Source organism: Culex quinquefasciatus, chromosome 1 (assembly GCF_015732765.1).
Source record: "Culex quinquefasciatus strain JHB chromosome 1, VPISU_Cqui_1.0_pri_paternal, whole genome shotgun sequence".
In the NCBI taxonomy this organism is placed as follows: Eukaryota; Metazoa; Arthropoda; class Insecta; order Diptera; family Culicidae; genus Culex; species Culex quinquefasciatus.
Window position 1 is genome coordinate 45,299,694 of NC_051861.1, and position 18,217 is coordinate 45,317,910.

Below are 18,217 nucleotides of genomic sequence, written 5' to 3' on the forward strand. Positions count from 1 at the left end.
TTCACTTTTTGTCACTAAAAGTTGATTTGCAAAAAAAAACAAACTATTTTTTGAATATATGTTTAAGGAGACATCAAATGCCAACTTTTCCGGATTTCCATAACGGTCGAAAAATCTTTGACCAAGTGATTTTTTTATAAAGTGATCGAGCAATTCCAGCTCACATCAGGTATTTTTCTGGTACTTTTGTACCCGACCCTCTCCGATTTCAATGAAACTTTGTAGACATGTTATCCTAGGCCTATATAAGCCATTTTTGTGTATATGGAGCCAATAGTACTCGAGAATAACATTTGAGAAGGGCGTAAGGTATTTAAATATTTTTGTATTCTGCAATTTAAAAATTACTGTATCCCGAAGCCGTTGCGTCGTATCAAAAAGTTATCGAAGACAAATTTGTAGGAAATTGGACAGGCTTTCTGAAAAAATACACTGAAACAAAAATATACGCCACATCTATGAGATTTTTTGATTTTTAAGTCTTGAACTTAAATTTAAAGGTGATGTCACGTTTTTTTTTTTCATTTAAAATTTTTGAGGAACTAGCCTAAAATATAACCAAAAGATTGACGAAAAATGCAGGATGGTATGTTTCTCCTAAAAAATTACAAAAATCATTTACTAAATCTGTTTTTTTGAAAAGTGGTCTAAACGTCAAAATTTTTGAAAACAGGCAGTGGGAACCGATTTTCCAGACAATTTTACATAAAAGTCTCAATATTGACCACCATTGTAACATTTTTCCAGGAATTCTACAAGAGCTCTTCAAGATAGCTACAGCATAGCAGTTTGGACCGTGGCACGATAAAACTCTCTTCAAGTACTCTTCCAAACTCCTGAAGAAGTTTTGAAGAGAATTTTATCCTACCGCGGTCCAAACTGCTATGCTGTAGCTATCTTGAAGAGCTCTTGTAGAACTCCTGCAAAAAAATGTTACTTGGGCATGGTCCTATGTCCAATCCTTGGGAAGATACAGCGGTTTTAAAAATGAAAATGTTGAAAAAACGGGTTTTTTTATGGTTTTTGGCAACTTCTATACAACAGACTTGGTTTTTCAGTCTCGTAAATATTTTTAAAGGAAAGCTCGTCCAATTTCCCAAAAGTTTGTCTTTGACAGCTTTTTGATTTATATCGTTTTTATATTTATGTTACCAAATTTACTATCCTGGTTTCTACCACACTGAAAAAAATATTTTACTTCCAGTTAAAAGCAATGTAATTGAGCTTATATCTGTAAGCCCTTACATCTAATTGAAATGCGTCAAAGGCAAACTTATAGGAAATTGGACGAGCTTTCCGGTAAAAATAACTACGAGACTGAAAAACCAAGGCTGTAATATGTAAATTGCCAAAAACCACAAAAATCCCGTTTCTTCAACATTTTTATTTTTAAACCCGTTGTTTCTTCCCAAGGATTGGACAGAGGACAATGGTCATTATTGAGACTTTTATGTAAAATTGTCTGGAAAATCGGTTCCCACTGCCTGTTTTCAAAAATTTTGACGTTTAGACCACTTTTCAAAAAAACAGTTTTAGTAAATGAATTTTGTATTTTTTTAGGAGAAACATACCATCCTGCATTTTTCGTCAATCTTTTGGTTATATTTTAAGCTATTTCCTCAAAAAATTTTAACGAAAAAAAATCGTGACATCCCCTTTAAATTTAAGTTTAAGACATAAAAATAAAAAAAATCTCATAGATGTGGCGTGTATTTTTGTTTCAGTGTTTTTTTCCAGAAAGCCCGTCCAATTTCCTTCAAGTTTGTCTTGAACCACTTTTTGATACGACGCAATGGCTTCGAGATACAGTAATTTTTAATTTACAAAATACAAAAATATTTTAATATCTTACGCCCTTCTCAAATGTTATTTTCTGGTACTATTGGCTCCAAATACACAACAATGGCTTATATAGGCCTAGGACATGTTGTCTACAAAGTTTCATTGAAATCGGAGAGGGTCGGGTACAAAAGTACCAGAAAAATACCTGATTTGAGCTGGAATTGCTCGAGCACCGTTTTCAAGTTATAACCATTTCTGGAGTTTTTTTTTTTGAAAAGGTCCAATAAACCAAATTTCCAGTTTTTGCTTTTTGGGTGTTTTTAGAACCGCCTTGAGTCAGGGGTATTAAAAAACACCCAAAAAGCAAAAACTCAAAATTTGGTTTATTGGTCCTTTTAAAAAAAAACTCCAGATTTATAGGTAGAATTTAGAAAATTGCACAGTTATTCATTTTTAAAAATTGGTGCCCATGCTGTGAAAATTCCCAACATTTTGCTTTTTTTGAACTTTGTTAAATCGACCCATGGTTGCTGAGATATTGCCATGCAAAGATTTACAAACAGAAAAATTGAAATTTTCTCTCATCATCTCGTCTCATCATCATCTCAGTAAACAATGGCCCGATTTTGAATTTTAAATTATGAAATATTCGTAACATTTTCCGAACTTTTCGAAAACAATATTTTTTTTTAAATCAAGCCTGAAAATGGAAAAATGGACACTATGAATAACTGTGACTATTTTCAAAAAACCTACCTATAAATGGCTATAACTTGAAAATGGTGCACTTTAGGCTGGTACAAATATTTTTAAAAGTTTTTGTCACCCCTTCAAAATTGGCCCGAAAAATCAGGGGGCAAAAAAAATATTTTTACAATAAACTTCAAAATTTCAATGAAAATTCAAGGGCAACCAGCTGAAATCATATTAAAATACATTCTCCTGCGTTTAAAATCATTTTTAGCATGTTTGGGTTTATCAAAAAATCTTAAGATTTTTCCAAATTTTCGATGCAAAATCTTTTTTTTCGATACAATTTTTGTTTTTGCCAGATCTTAGATTTTTTGAAAACTAATGATTGCAAAACAACTGAACTAGTGTAAAATGCATTTTAAAACACTTTTTCATTTAAATGTGAAGATTATGGCTTGTTATTTAAATTTTTATATTTTTTTGCCCCCTCCCCCCCCCCTTGACCTCGGCCAGGGCCGAGGGACAAAAACTTTTTTAAATATTTGCATCGGCCTTATCAAAATTTCACTAAATTACTTTTTGATTGCAAATTCAATTTTACATCGAATAAAGAAGTTGAAAACATTTTGCTCGATTTTCCAAAGCCTCGATTATCCGAAGTTTCGATTATCCGAAGTTCGATTATCCGAAGGTTTTTACGGAACTTCGGATAATCGAATCACGAGCATTTTTTTTCTTTTTCTTGTTTAAATATCAATTTGAGTTTTGCAACCCCATTTGTATCAAATTTGTATAGTTGATTGCCTATTAAAAAATAAAACGCATTTTTTCCAATATTTCAATACCGCCATATTGGTCGCCATATTGTATTTAAAAGTTTTGAATCAATTTAACGTAGTTTAGGGGGCAAACTTAAGCTCGACAATAAAAAATTAGGCAACGAAAAACAATTTTTTTTCGTAATTCGATTATCCGAAGTGAAATTTTTCTGAGTCCTTCGGACTGTACTGCATTTTCATTTAAAAAAAAAAATCAGTAAAGATTTAAAAATTCGTAACTCGGCCTAAGATTTTTTTCACATTCTGGAAATTCTTGAAAAGAATGTCTTCTAAAACATATAAAAAAATAAAAAAAATGAACATAGTGTTTTTTGTTTTGGAAATCAAGATTCTGTGACAAGAAGTGAAATTAAAAATCACCAAAATTATTTTTACCGTGTATCATTCTTTTTAAACGGTTTTAGCCTGATTAAAAAAAAATCGAAAAAATCGAATGACCGAAATGAAAAAAATCGAAAAAAATGAATGACCGAAATCTCAGTGAATTGCTCAATAGGAATGCATGTACAAAGCTAAAAAAGAATCACAGAATAATATTTAGCCTTCTTCACTGAGGAAAGGAATAGAAAAAATTGGAAAGCCATGATATCAACATTTGTATTAACATTCTTTTTTAAATGCATTTTACACTTACTCAGCTGTTATGCAATCTTTAGTTTTCAAATTTTATAAGTATTGAAGTAATTTGGGTGACAGAAACTATGAAAAATATCTCTTAATATTGTGAAAAGTAAAGTTAAGGTTTAACTATCAACTGTGTTGAAGTCGATATTTTGAAGCAAATGATATCCAAATCCATCATACGGCCCATCGTTGGATGGTTAATCGAAAGACCTTTTGATGAGAGAAAAGTATTTTAGGGACCATCCATAAACTACGAGGGTATTTTTTAGGAAATTTTGCTGTGCTGTACATCGGATTTATACAAAAAATCAAAATATTTTTAATCGAGACCAAAACAAACACTTTGAAAACAAGTTGACATTTTTCGAATAGAAATTACCACTGATTTTTAAATCTCTGGAAAATATATATATTTTTTTTGGTCTCATTAGAGTTTTGCGACACAATCGACTGAGTGGTTGTGTCACTTTCACATTTTTGTAGTCAAATTTGAACTCTGTAACTATATATCAAGTAAGATTAAAAAAAACAAGATGAACGGACCGAATTGAGTTAGAAATCAGTTTTATGCAGTCTGAAATTGCAAAACCCTTATACTGGCAATGTTGCCATAAATGTCTCATATGCATTTTTGTTTTGCTTTATGTTGGAAGTTAGAAAAGATTCGGCAAGTTTGTTTGCCCCATCTGAAAAATGTTCAAATAAGAGTCTCATCTTGAAAAGGTTACGCTAGGGAACAATATTTTCTGATCTATTCTGTCCATGTCACTGTTTTTACCTATGGGACTTTTATGCAAACAGGGACAATATCTGTCTTGTCATTAACTCACACAAAAATCTTATGACAGCAACATTTGTTCAGTTTTTAAAAATCAATTTTTCAATCAAAAAATGTGTTTACAATTGGGGCTTAGCATGGTAACTTAATTCGACCGGGCAGTTGCGCGAATATATTGAAGAACCATGTTCACTTATTCAGTCCCATTTTGAGTATTTTTTTTTTTCGAACAAAATTATTAAACCAAAATGATTTCCAACATAAAGTTTACTAAAGACTAAACAAGAGCATGTATGAGACCTCTGGTGAATTATTTTTTAACGACATGATTGTAGAATTTACGAGAAAAACTTTTTAAAGTTTCCATTCCCTTTTTCTCAACTTGCTGAAAATGCAAATGAAATCATTAGAAACGTAGGATAATTTCGGATGAAACATACAAAGCAAAGAAACACACTATGTTTATGTATTGTAATACGTACAGTATATTTTCGTTAGATTTAGCAATAATATTTCAATCAACCTACATTTCACGCTTCACAACGCTCGAGAGAAGTGTGCAACCGTTGTTTTTTTTTTCTCGTATAATTGACAATAATCCATTCACGTCAAATAGTATAAATCACTTTGCTCACCTCTCCCGCTGCTGCTGCTGCTGCCGTTGCAACTACTTCAAATGCTCGGGCGCCAATTAGCTTGCAATTATTCACTGGCAAAATGCAGCTCACCACCCCCTAATTGGTACGGAATCTTATAAGGATAACTTAATTTACATTAACTGCGGCTACACTCTACTAGTAGTTTGTTTGTATGTACAACAGCTCCTAGCTATTTTACACAAATTTCAACAGACAGTCTGCTCTGCCCGTTTCTTGGTTCCCATCGAATTTGAATAGACAAATAAATAATAAATAACTTACTACAAGGTTTTGCGGATTTTTTTTCTTTCTGTTTATTTTCCCTAGTCCCAGCCACGAGCAAATCGATTCTTCCCAGTTTGGCACACAATTAACAACCCACCAACGGCACAACCGACGACGTGGCTGAAATCCCCGAGAGAATCGGCGCTGGGACGTGATCGATCCGGGTTTTGGCACATCTTACTGTTACTGTGTTTCGTTTTTTCGTTGCTACTCTTCCAAACTCTGCTCTGGTAATGCTTTCAACACGTTCAATAAGCTAGGATTCTATCCGGTAATATCACTTGTTGTCACTGCCCCCCTCAAACACTTCTTCCTCCCTAATCAAGAACGATCATCCGAAGCAATCGCTCTTGGGCTAACTTTCATGCGTGGTGATGGTTCTGATACTGGAAAAGGTGTTGCTGTTGCTGCTGGTGGTGATGTTGCTGCTGCTGCTGCTGCTGCTGGAGCTGTTCCTGCTCTTCGTCACTGGTGCAGTCGTCCATTTCCATGTCGATTAGCTCCTCGTCGTCTTCGTCGTCGTAACCACCAGCGGCACCCGGGCTAGAGGACCGGTTTCCACCGCCGCCACCGGATTTGGCGTCCTCTTCCTGCTGCATCCGTTTGTGTTTCGTTCGCCGGTTCTGGAACCACACTTTGACCTGGGAAAGAGAATGGAAATGAAGCAAATTAGACACGTTCTTAAGGGACGAAATGAAAAATTCATCGGCAGAAAAAATATCATTTTGGAACATGTTGCATAAAGTTATTATTTTGGGTGAATCAAAGTAGGCAATTTTATCAATGTACAGTAAAAGTAAATAGTTTCAGAACGGATTTGCAGAAAAAATATATCCGTTAGTACATTAATTACAAAACATCACAACTCCCAAAACGACCATACTTTTCTCCTTGTAAAATGTCAAATTTCCGCCACGTTTTCCTCGTTAAAACCAGTGCCAAATCACTTCCATCATCGAGCGCCACAGCAACGTGGCTCGTTATGAAACTCATGAATAAATTCGTTACACAAAATTGATACGCTTTTTATTAACTGTCGTCATCGTCGTCGTTGAACAATATTCGAGTGATGATCCTGCTCTTCCTGTTGTGCTTCCTTTTTCCCTCCCCTCAACTTGAACATACAACATATCACGACGCAACTCATAAAGTGGCATCACGAGCAGAGGGGTGTTTTACACTGAGGGGTGATATTGAGCCGTGTATCTTGAGCTCAATCGTAATAGGGAGTTTTTACGACGACGGAAAACAAGCGCAAGAGAGAGACGCAGAGAAAACTTCATATTTTCCACAATTGGTCCCCAACCGGCCAATTTCACCCCGGGATTGAAGCTCACATATATAATCCTTATTGCTCGTCGTGGCGCGCAAATATTGCCAAGTATTTGCTCGACAAAGTGCCAACAATTTATTTTACTTCCACACGATACGCAACCAACCGATGGAGGGTCCTAGTACTGTGCTGCTCTGTTAGGGCTTCCGCCAGATTTGGGCTCCCGTGGAGTGTGCATGGTGATGTTGAAAGCATTCATTTTGCCGCATATTTTATGGTCCTGCGAGAAGTTCGAGTGGTTTCTCCAGTACGTGACGAAACGTGCCTGTCGTTTTTCGAGCAATTGCACTTTCAATTGTTAGAAAGTTGCTGAATGGAAAATAGGGCTGAAAATTGTTCATAAGAATTATGTATACAGCAATTCCATTTGAAAAGAGTATAAACCGAATAAAAATTTCCGATCGGTTTCAAAATGTTTGGCCAAAATAGGCTAGGGCTAGGGTTATTAGTAAACAAAGTCCTTTCTACATCGATATTCGTTATTCCTACAGTGAGTCAAGCACCGAAAAACCCAGTTTTTATTTTCAAAAATCGTATCTCGAGATGTTGAAAACGTAACTTCGCAATTTTTTTATATGTTCCGAGGAATCCGATAAAAATATTTTCAGACAAGTTTTCATTTGACCTTTTTAAATGTTGGACTAGATATTTGAAACTATTTTTCCTTAAGGGTGCACAGCAACCAAGGAAGTTGTTGTCTTCTTATTCCAAAATTGTCAAAATTACGGACCCAATCCTGCAAGAATCTAATTGTAAAAATAGTCAAACTTTGTTGTAAATAACTACGGAGACAGTAATTTGGGGGTTGAATAAAAAATTATATCAATAGTTCCCGTAGTTTTGAAGATACTAAAATGTCTGTAACATAAATCTGCGTGCAAAAACTATGGTTGATGTGTAACGTTGAAAGCCTCGTTTTCACCCAAGACAGCTAAAATCGGTTGAAATGCGGAGTTATGATTTTTGGAAAAATGTGATTTTGCGAAAATCGGCGAAAATGGCAATTTTTTGAAACACCCTAACACGGCGTAGGTCATCCTAATGGCCAAACAAAAAAACGGGTCTAATTATTTCGGCCAAGGATTCCTCAGAAAAATTTTGAACCCGATCCGAGAACTTTTTTTTCGAAATATGCTGTTTTCGTGGGGAATTGCTGCTAAAAAATACTGTAGGACAATTAACATAACGTACTCTAAAATATGAGGAGTTCATCAACAGAATTCTGAGATAATCTAACAAAAACGTAACCAGTCCGATAAAAGCAAGCTGGAAAGTTTTGTGTTTAGATAACGCCCCAAGCGCTGTTCTTGTCAATGCAGTACATCCGAGAACACCTGAAAATGTATCGCAAAAATTAAATCGGCCAGCCCTACTGCGTTGTGTTTACCGCAGAGAGGATTCTGAAAACTCCATATTTCACAGAATCTACAGGGAAGGAACAATTCGTGGACACACCGAACCAAACGCTCCAGTTTGCAGATTTATATGGTTTTTGTAGGATGTGTTTAGTGTAAGGGCCTCGTGGCGCGGTGTTTAGCGGCTTTGGCTGCCGATCCCTAAGTTGCTGTGGGCGCGGGTTCGATTCCCGCCTTATCCTCCTGGCCTTTTATCGGATGGGGAAGTAAAACGTCGGTCTATTTGCGTAAAAGAGGTTTTGGGTGACTCACCACACATAACCTTCGGACGCCTAGAAATGAGCAGAAACTTGCAATAGAGACCACAAAAGACCCCGGGAATCGTTAAAGTGGATTGCTTTGCTTTTTTGTTCAGTGTAAAATATAGTGTTGTTATAGAATCAATGAAATATAATCATTCAATATAATGATCATTCAAAAAAATCCCTCCACCTTTAAATAATAACCACGTGACCAAGCAAATAAACAGCGACACAAAAGGAACGAAATTGAGCATTCAAAAACGAGACTGCGCGTCCCCGTGGTCAGCGCACTAATCGGATTCTGAGAAATGATTTTTTTTAATAAAATAGAATCGTGAACTAATCTAATCTAATCTAATCAGACCCGAGCGCAGCCAATCTTTCGAAGGGATCATGGAGAGTGCCTTATAAACCGGTCGCGTCTTCCGAATTCACCAATACAAAAACGAACACCGTAATCAAAACTGCGGAAACGTTGACGACGTTGGAGATACCTGGTCACGGTAATAGAAAACGGCCCGGGAACCCGGCGCGACGCGGCTAAGTGGCCAAAAAGTTTGTTTTGATCTGTTTGCTAAAATAAACAAAGTCCCGAAACGTCATCACTGTTTACCGTGGTGGTCGATATTATGTAAAGCAGAAAACGGCGGGCGCCGAAATGTAGGCAAAAAAATCACCGATTTCGTCGACATTGTAGACATTATCGAAAACATTGTTTTCAAAATCGAAAACATTCAATGTTTTCGATTTTATCGCCTAATGTTTTCAAACACACGGACAGGATTTCTATCCGTGTAGGTTAGATGACGCCTAGAACTCTTCTTGTCATTTATTAACATTTGTAGTGCGCCATTGCATCGGAATGCATTGAAACATCACAAGCGTTAAAGCGGTCAGGCCTACTGCGTAAAGCCGTATCGCAGAGATAACTCGTAATTGGGTTGAGTTTGAGCACAGAGTCTTCGAACAATATCACAATTCTGAATCGACAGGGGAGGAAGCAGCGTGGGGCACACCACCATACGCTCCGTGATTTGGTTGTAGGGGAGAGTGGGGAGACTTGATCCCCTTTTTTTGTATCGCACATAACTCTGTCAATTTCTCACAAAACTACAAACTTTTTGCATGAATTGAAAGCTTAAACATTCATCTATGTTTGGTTAATAAGGGTATTTCATCAGATGAACTCTTCGAATCATGCCAAGCGTTTTTAAAAAATATTTTAAACCTGCATTTTAAAAATGTTAGGGGTAACTTGATCCCCCTTTCAACATTTTGTAGAATTCTTAAGCAAAATGTTTCTTTTTCATCCAAACTATTCATTTTCTATAAATTACAGCAATTTTACATAAAACCTGTACGTTTGTGTTCAAAATATAACAAGTTTAGTATGTAAAATATTTGAAAACTTAAAATATTATTCTTTAGAACAAAATTAAGCATGTTTACAAAAGCTGGAAATTTTTGTTTACAAAACTTTTGAAAAAAAATTCAAACTGCAGTAAGTTATGTACAACTATACTAAAGGAAACTATGTATGAACACTAGGGTGCCCAGAAAAAATGACCCCCTGCTCCACAAGTGGAAAACGGTTTTTTGGGTTATTTTAAGCATCTGTGTAAATTTTGAGCGAAATTGGATGAGATTAACCCATTGATACCCGAGCCTAAAGTTGGTAAATAAAATATTTTTCATGACTTTTTTAAATCGCTAATAGCTTTTCAGGATCGAGTTTTACAGCATTGATATGTTCTACAAAGTTGTAGAGCATTAAATTTTCAATAAGAATCTCACGTTAGGAAATATTTGGATTGAAGTAGCGCACCGTGCAGACCAAACCGTAAGAAACTTGGGTTTTCCATACATTTTTTCGATTTTTCCCATACAATCTTCACCGCCGAGTATCAATGGGTACATGATGACCGATTTTGCTCATATTTGTTCCAGAGTCCTAAAATAGCTCAAGGAACAATATTCAGCATGTGGAGCGAGGATTTGAGAAAAAGTCCCATATTCTGAGCACCCTAATGAAAACCCAGCCCAATTAATTAATCTTGAGGCTGATTCCAGTGACTGTAAAAATGCAGGGATCAAGTCAAGTTTTTCAACAATTGATTGTAAAAATAGTATGACGATAAATTTAACATCAAATGCGTAAGGGTTTTGGAGTTGATGAGTTTATCAAGCAATTCATGTATAAAAAATATTTTTGTTGAATAATTTTTGAGTGTTTTCTATACATATCAAAACAAAGAAAAAAAGATCTCTTGGAAGTTTTTTGTAGCTCGTTTTTCAAAAATGTGTGTAACTCAATGTAAACATTTTTTTTAATTTTTGTCTTTGTTTTCTACATTGAGTTTTAGTTAATTTCGCACAACTTTCTAGAACAAAACTAATTGTTTTACCCACATGCTGACGAGATACAGGCTTGGGATCAAGTGTCCCCGGGGATCACACTCACCTATTCGTTGGGAGCACCATGCTAAGAAGGTTTGGTACTCCGGAACCCTCTGGGATGGGACATTGTATTTCCACTAGAGGTGGGCAAAAAAAGAGCGAACCGCTCAAAGAGCCGGTTCACTGAAAAGAGCGAACGAACCGTGGCTCTCAAAAAAAGAACCGCGGTTCTTTTTTAAACTTCGGTCTTTTTGGAAGAACCGTTTCAAGATGACATGATTTTTGTTATAAATATAATTTACTGAATTTCAAAAAAAATAGTACTGATTTTTTTATTGAGAATTTCAAATGCAATTTCAAATGTTTCAATTCTTATAAAAATTATTCCCAAAAGTAAAAAATTTCCTAATCGAACTGAAAAAAACTTTTCATTGTACAACTGATTGTATATTAAAGTATTACCGGAATACAAATTTTAGTATTTCAAATTCCATAAGTTTTAAAATATTAAATCCTTTTGTCCGATTAAACTTAAGCGTTTATAGTTTATAGACTTTTTCGATTAAATCAGAATGTAGAAAAGAGGTCACAGAATATTTTCTCAAAATAAAATATCAGCATTAGTTCTATTCTTGCAGAAATAAACGCAATTTTAAAGTTAATAGCAGTTTTTCCAGCTTCTCTAGATTTAAATTTTTATGCCAATCAATTACTCGAATGTTAAGGTTTGAGTAGAAATTTTGACTTAGAGACCACCAAGACCTATGGTTTTCGAGGGCATCTTCTCGTTATAAAATCCAATGTGAAATAACTTATAAAATCACACGATTCTTAAAAAAAAACCTTTTCATCCCAATTTTGAAAAAGAGCGAAAGAGCCGTTCAAAAGAGCGGTTCTTTTTAATGAACGAACAAAAATGAGCGGCTCCTAAAAGAGCGGTTTTGCCCACCTTTAATTTCCACGAATGCCCTGGACACTATTTGCCGTGGTTATAGCGCCAGAACTCACTCTCTGTAACAATCCAAGTTCACCAATTCGTCATGGCCTAGTGGTTAGCATTTTTGCTTACCAATCCAAAGGACGGGGGTTCAAACCCCGCCTCGAGCAACTTTGATTTTTATTCATATTCATCATTTCTAATTTATGTGTTCTTAACTTTCTCTCGTTGGGAGCAGTTGGGAATCGAACCCAGAACTATTCGGTTACAAAGCGAACGCCGTAACCAGTCAGCCACGGCCGCTCCCAAAATAAAATAGAATCGTAAACGGGAAAAAACACTTTTTTCACTTAAACCTACTTTAAAATGAGAGCGATGAGCTAGTTTTTTTTTATAAGGAGAGTTGCGTTTTTCAATTACGAAAATTTTGGTTGCTATTTTATGGCAACGACCATTAAGTACTTCATGGAATAATCTACTTTTAATGTTTGATGCTAAATATTTTTTAAATTATTAATTATGGAGTCAAACTTTTTCAAGCAATCGGTTCTTATATTATCGCTAGGGCTAGTGGCGGAAAATTATTGATAGTTTATTGTCAAATTGCTTCTTAGTTTATTCAAACATTAAAAACATTCAATCCACAATAATTTAACAGGCTTTTTGAACTCATTTTCAAGGTAGGGTAGGGTAGTCATCAATGAGACACTTTTGGTTTTTAAACTTCAACGATTTTTGTTTTTTTTTTTCATTAGTATGTTTTAAAGAGCTTTTTGTTGCATTTTCTATCTTTTAATGTGTTCTAACATTGACCAAAATATGAGATCGATTCGACCTCTACAGCCAGAGTTATTCAACTGTCTCATTGTAGACGCACTTGGCAGGAACAATGAGACAGCTGGGGAACAATGAGACACTCTATGAAAAGCAATAGTTTTCTAGTAAAATATCATGTTCTGTATTGTTCCATTGCAGATGACTTTCTTTGAACATTTTCAAGCAATTTTGTCAACATGAAACTTCAAATAACAACAGTTATAGTAAAAAGTATTTAAATTTTGTAAAATCCATATATTTTACCAAATAACTTTATATTTTTGGTAAAATGAAGTTCAAACTCACTAAATATGCCAAAATTCACTTCCAATTCATGTTTTGAAAGATTTCCATAGATTTTGAAAAGTTTAATGAAGAAAAATCAAAGTGTCTCATTGTTACCCATGGGCTGAAAGGAGTGGGGAACAATGAGACAGCCCTGGATTCTGGGTATATTTTAAATTTTTGCCAGACCTAATGAAAGGACATTGTAGCCCAACTAATGCCCTGTGAAATGACGAAAAAAATTTGGAGAAATATTAGTTTTTGTGTTAATGGCAGTCTATGAGCGAAAATGTAATTTTTAGTCATAATTTACTTTAACACCCCAGAATCAAACATTTATGAATAACTTTGCAAGGGAGCGTCCATAACCAAAGCCACTATTATGGCAGACGTGTATCTAGTAGACACACCTTTCCCCCAAATATGAGCCTGATTGGTTGAAACTACGTCTTGTGAGAGCCATTTTATCATTGTTCCCCGTGTCTGACTACTCTACCCTACTGTTTGTTAAAATGTTTTATGGAATGCTGATAGTTGATTGATAATATTCAACAAAATAAACTTTGGTTGCTACATTGTGGCATGAAAATTTTAGTTTATTACACAAAAAATAAAAAGGGTTTGAAACAACATTATACCATACTGCAAAAAAAACGAAACACAGAGCAGTTGAATCTTTTTGATTTCTAAATCTTTGTAAATTTTATTTAAATAACGATAAATTTTATGATCAAATTTGGCTTAAAATACCAAAGATGTTGCAAGAATATTTGAAATGTTTTCTATTTTCCTAATACAATTGATAACAAATGTAAGTAAACATAAAAACGAAATTTTGCCAAAACTTTTCAAAAATACTAAAATTTCGATTTTGCTAAAACCCACTGTAACAATCAAAATGTTATTTTTCTTGCTCTATTGACTCTCGAAATTTGTATACCTTTTTGATACAGTAATTGACATTCTAGTAAATGATCATTGAATAATTACAATTTCCATAAAGAGTCGTGTGGTGTTCGTTGGATCGATCGGAGAGTGAATCGACGCGCGCGAATCCGCGGGGAAGTGGTAGAAAGTTCTCGAAATCATTGAAAAAGGGGTCGCAGTGTGCCCAGAGAAGTTGGGCCATCAGTCGTGTGGTGTTCGTTGGATCGATCGGAGAGTGAATCGACGCGCGCGAATCCGCGGGGAAGTGGTAGAAAGTTCTCGAAATCATTGAAAAAGGGGTCGCAGTGTGCCCAGAGAAGTTGGGCCATCAGTCGTGTGGTGTTCGTTAGATCGATCGAAGTGTGAACAGGCGCGCGCGAACCCGCGAGAAGTAGATCGGAAAAGAATTGAAATAGAGATTCGCATCGTTGAATTATATATTATATTTTCATTTCGTTTTGAAAGCCCATCCCATAGCATCGTTGCTCGGATGGCACGCCGGCGGTAAGAAGTTAAACATAAAAATTGTACATCACGGAATAATACGTTAATTCAAAATTCATTTCGTTTTGAAAGTCCTTCCCAAAGCATCGTTGCTCGGATGGCACGCCGGCGGTAAGAAGTAAAAAATACGCGATTGATAAGACCTTCTCATAGCGTCGTAGCTCGGAAGGCAACGATTGTTTCACTTTCTGGTCATATCATCTACCAAGATGAATCCTGACCTTTCCTTTCCTTCCCTACTAACACAATTCCCCACTTCCCGTGATGCTTGAAGGAGATGCTGTGGATTCAACGGTCTCATGCGGTGTCAACAGGTATAGAGCGACAAACTCTGTGTCTGATGAGTCTGCAACTTCAACTATCGGACTAACATTCCTACCTTTGTTGAACTGCATCTCCTTGGGGGGGCGCCGGTATTGACTCAAAGCAGAGATCTTCAGGGGTTATACAGTGAGGATGATTAGCTCCCACTACTCATCTGTTGGTTCATTGTGTAACTTCAGCTGATCCGTCAATAACGGAGTAGCAGCTCATTGGCAGTCAACCATGCTCATGCTCATGCTCATGCTCATGCTCATTGAATAATTACAATTTCCATAAATTTACAAGATATTTACAAATTGTGGGTACTATTCTTAACAACTTGTAGAAGGAATTTTTGTTAAAATTTGAGCGGAGCTAAATTTATATCTTTGAAGCAAAAATCATGTCACTGATAAAAAGCGTCACATTGAACTACAAAAAACGAAAAATAAGCAAGATTAAAATTTGAAATAGTAAAAATTAATAAGCGAAACAAAATAAAACTAAAGAAGTGAAGTTTTTCGTAGAACAGATGCCCAAAATGACCTGCTAAACAAATAAAAATAAAAAAATCGGAAAACCGATTTTGAGCTGTAGAAGGTATCATACTACTACTAAAAATTCTGAAAAGCTATGATTCTTCTACTGTCATATATTTACAAATTACTTGTACTAGACAAATTTGTAATCCTTTTTTAGGCATATTCATGAAAAAAATAAAGAATCGTTTCAAAGTTTTGGGAAAATTACATTAAATTTCAGTTAAACGAATATGTTTAATTGTAGCAACTTTGTTCGATTCCCATAACCCAAGTTAGTTTTAACCCTCATCGGCCCAACTCAGTTCGTTCGAACACCACACTGCGCATGCTTAAATTTTTTCCCTGTTTCCTCTTTCCCACCAGCAAGGATTTCGCAACATAAATGGTGAACCAAAGTTGATTTCGCCCCTTTCCACCCATCTTTCCCCTTGCTGGTCGTTGCGCGCCTGTGTTGGATGATAAACTTTCCCGTGCCAGCAATAAAAATATTACGCTACAATTTCGCATTATTTGCTTTTCCTGCCACGATCCAGCTTGGCTTTCGTTTGCTACGTGCCGAGAGCGAGCTGTGGTGCGAAGGCACTTATTGTTCTTCACAGTCAATTTGGTGTTTCGGGCGAGAAGCTGAAACGATTCAGGTTCACGGGGCAGTGTCAGCCATCTTGATTAAATTATGGCAAGAAAAACGAGGGTTGCGCGAATCCTGACGGGATTGGGATGGGCATGGTTGTAGGTGGTGGTGGTGGTGCAAATGCTGTTCACACACGTTTAATATAATCGCTCCTGTAAATAAGCTGTCTATTTTACGGGTTTCTGGTGCTTTATGAGAAGGGTGAACTGGGGGATATTGATAAGTTGGCGGATGTACTAGGTCGGAGAATTAGCGCAAATCAATCAGTACATTTTCTCTTGGTACGGTTGCAAGGAATACGATGAGCCGATCGATTATATCGTTAGCACTTTGAAAAGTTTGACAGCCAAACTTGGCGGGGTTGTTTGTTTTATGAGGAAGTTGTGGCTTCAAGTGTGTTATCAAACTCGATAACTTGAAGTTATAATTTGTTAAAGACCATTGCAAATGTTTAACATACTTTATATAACCTCTTTCAAACAACCCAAAAAATCGATGACAGAAAACATTCTTTTCGAAAAAATTGTATTGTGTCAATGGATATTGAAAAGCAATCGACTAATAACAATTCAACATTTCTTTTCTGTGTAGATAATCATTTTTCGCATGTTTGTAACCATTTACATTTGGGTAATTCCCCACCAATTCACACGGCAGTTGCCCCGACCCTCTTCGATTTGCGTGAAACTATGTCCTTAGGGGTAACTTTTGTCTCTGATCACGAATCTGAAGTCTGTTTTTTGATATCTCGTGACGGAGGGGCGGTACGACCCCTTCCATTTTTGAACATGCGAAAAAAGAGGTGTTTTTCAATAATTTGCAGCCTGAAACGGTGATGAGATAGAAATTTGGTGTCAAAAGGACTTTTATGTAAAATTAGGCGCCCAATTTGATGGCGTACTCAGAATTCCGAAAAAAACGTATCTTTCATCGAAAAAAAAAACACTAGAAAAGTTTTAAAAATTCTCCCATTATCTGTTACTCGATTGTAAAATTTTTTAGAACATGTAATTTTAAAGAAAATTTAATGCACGTTTCGAACCTACAATGACCCTGAAGTGTCATTTTTTTCATTTAGAATATAATTTTTCATTTTAAAATTTCGTGTTTTTTAACTTTGCAGGGTTATTTTTTAGAGTGTAAGAAAGTTCTACAAAGTTGTAGAGCAGACACTTATACAAAAAAATGATATGTAAACAAAAGGGGTTTGCTTATAAACATCACGAGTTATCGCGATTTTACGAAAAAAAAGTTTTGAAAAAGTTGGTCGTCGTCGATCATGGCCGTTCATTGTCACCCGCGACAGACACGGACTACGAAACAAAGAGAAACACAAAATGTATTTTTTCAATTTTTTTTTTTTAAATCGCGATGACTCGTGATGTTTATAAGCAAACTCCTTATGTTTCTGTATCAAAATTTTTATAATTGTCTGCTCTACAACTTTGTAGAACATTCTTACACTCTAAAAAATGACCCTGCAAAGTTAGAAAAAACACAAAATATTAAAATGAAAAAATTGTTCTAAATGAAAAAATGACCCTTCTGGGTCAATGTAGATTCAAAAAGAACATTAAATTTTGCTTAAAATGACATGTTCCAAAATTTGTTACAGTGGAGTAACCGAAAATGGAAGAATTTTTAAAACTTTTTTAGTGTTTTTTTTTTCGATGAAAAATACGTTTTTTCGGAATTCTTAGGAGGAGCGGCCGTGGCTGAATGGTTACGGTGTTCGCTTTGTAAGCGAATGGTTCTGGGTTCGATTCCCATCTGAAATGATGAATATGAACGAAAAAATCAAAGTCGCTCGAGGCGGGGTTCGATCCCCCGTCCTTTAAGTTGGTAAGCAAAAATGCTAACCACTAGGCCATGACGACTTGGTAAACTTGGACTGGAATTAGGAATACTGTTACAGAGAGCGAGTTGTGGCGCTATAACCACGGCAAATAGTGTCCAGGGCATTCGTGGAAATACAATGTCCCATCCCAGAGGGTCCCGGAGTACCAAACCTTCTTAGCATGGTGCTCCCAACGAATACAACCAAGCTTCCCATGCGCCAGTGCCAACGCACACCGCGGGTTTGGTTTTCTAGCTTCGGTACGTGCCTGAACCCATTTATGCATTGGTATCTTGGTACATCGTACCAGCGCACCACGACACTCTCGGCTCGCCCCATCGGTTTTGTGTCTGGCACTCACCCATGGCATGAACCCAGCGTGCCGTGGTACGTGTCGTGGTATTGAACC

General features: G+C 36.1%; 1 protein-coding gene across 1 annotated transcript in view; it reads right to left on the reverse strand.

Moving 5' to 3' along the window:
* Positions 1-5,177: 5,177 nt before the first annotated feature.
* The window catches only part of LOC6041371 (homeotic protein empty spiracles), a 60,323-nt gene continuing 47,283 nt past the window's right edge, over positions 5,178-18,217 (reverse strand). The window contains exon 3 of the mRNA XM_038249245.1: positions 5,178-6,280. Coding sequence (XP_038105173.1) covers positions 6,002-6,280 — 279 coding nt within the window. The 3' untranslated portion in view covers positions 5,178-6,001. The remainder of the gene's footprint in view (positions 6,281-18,217) is intronic.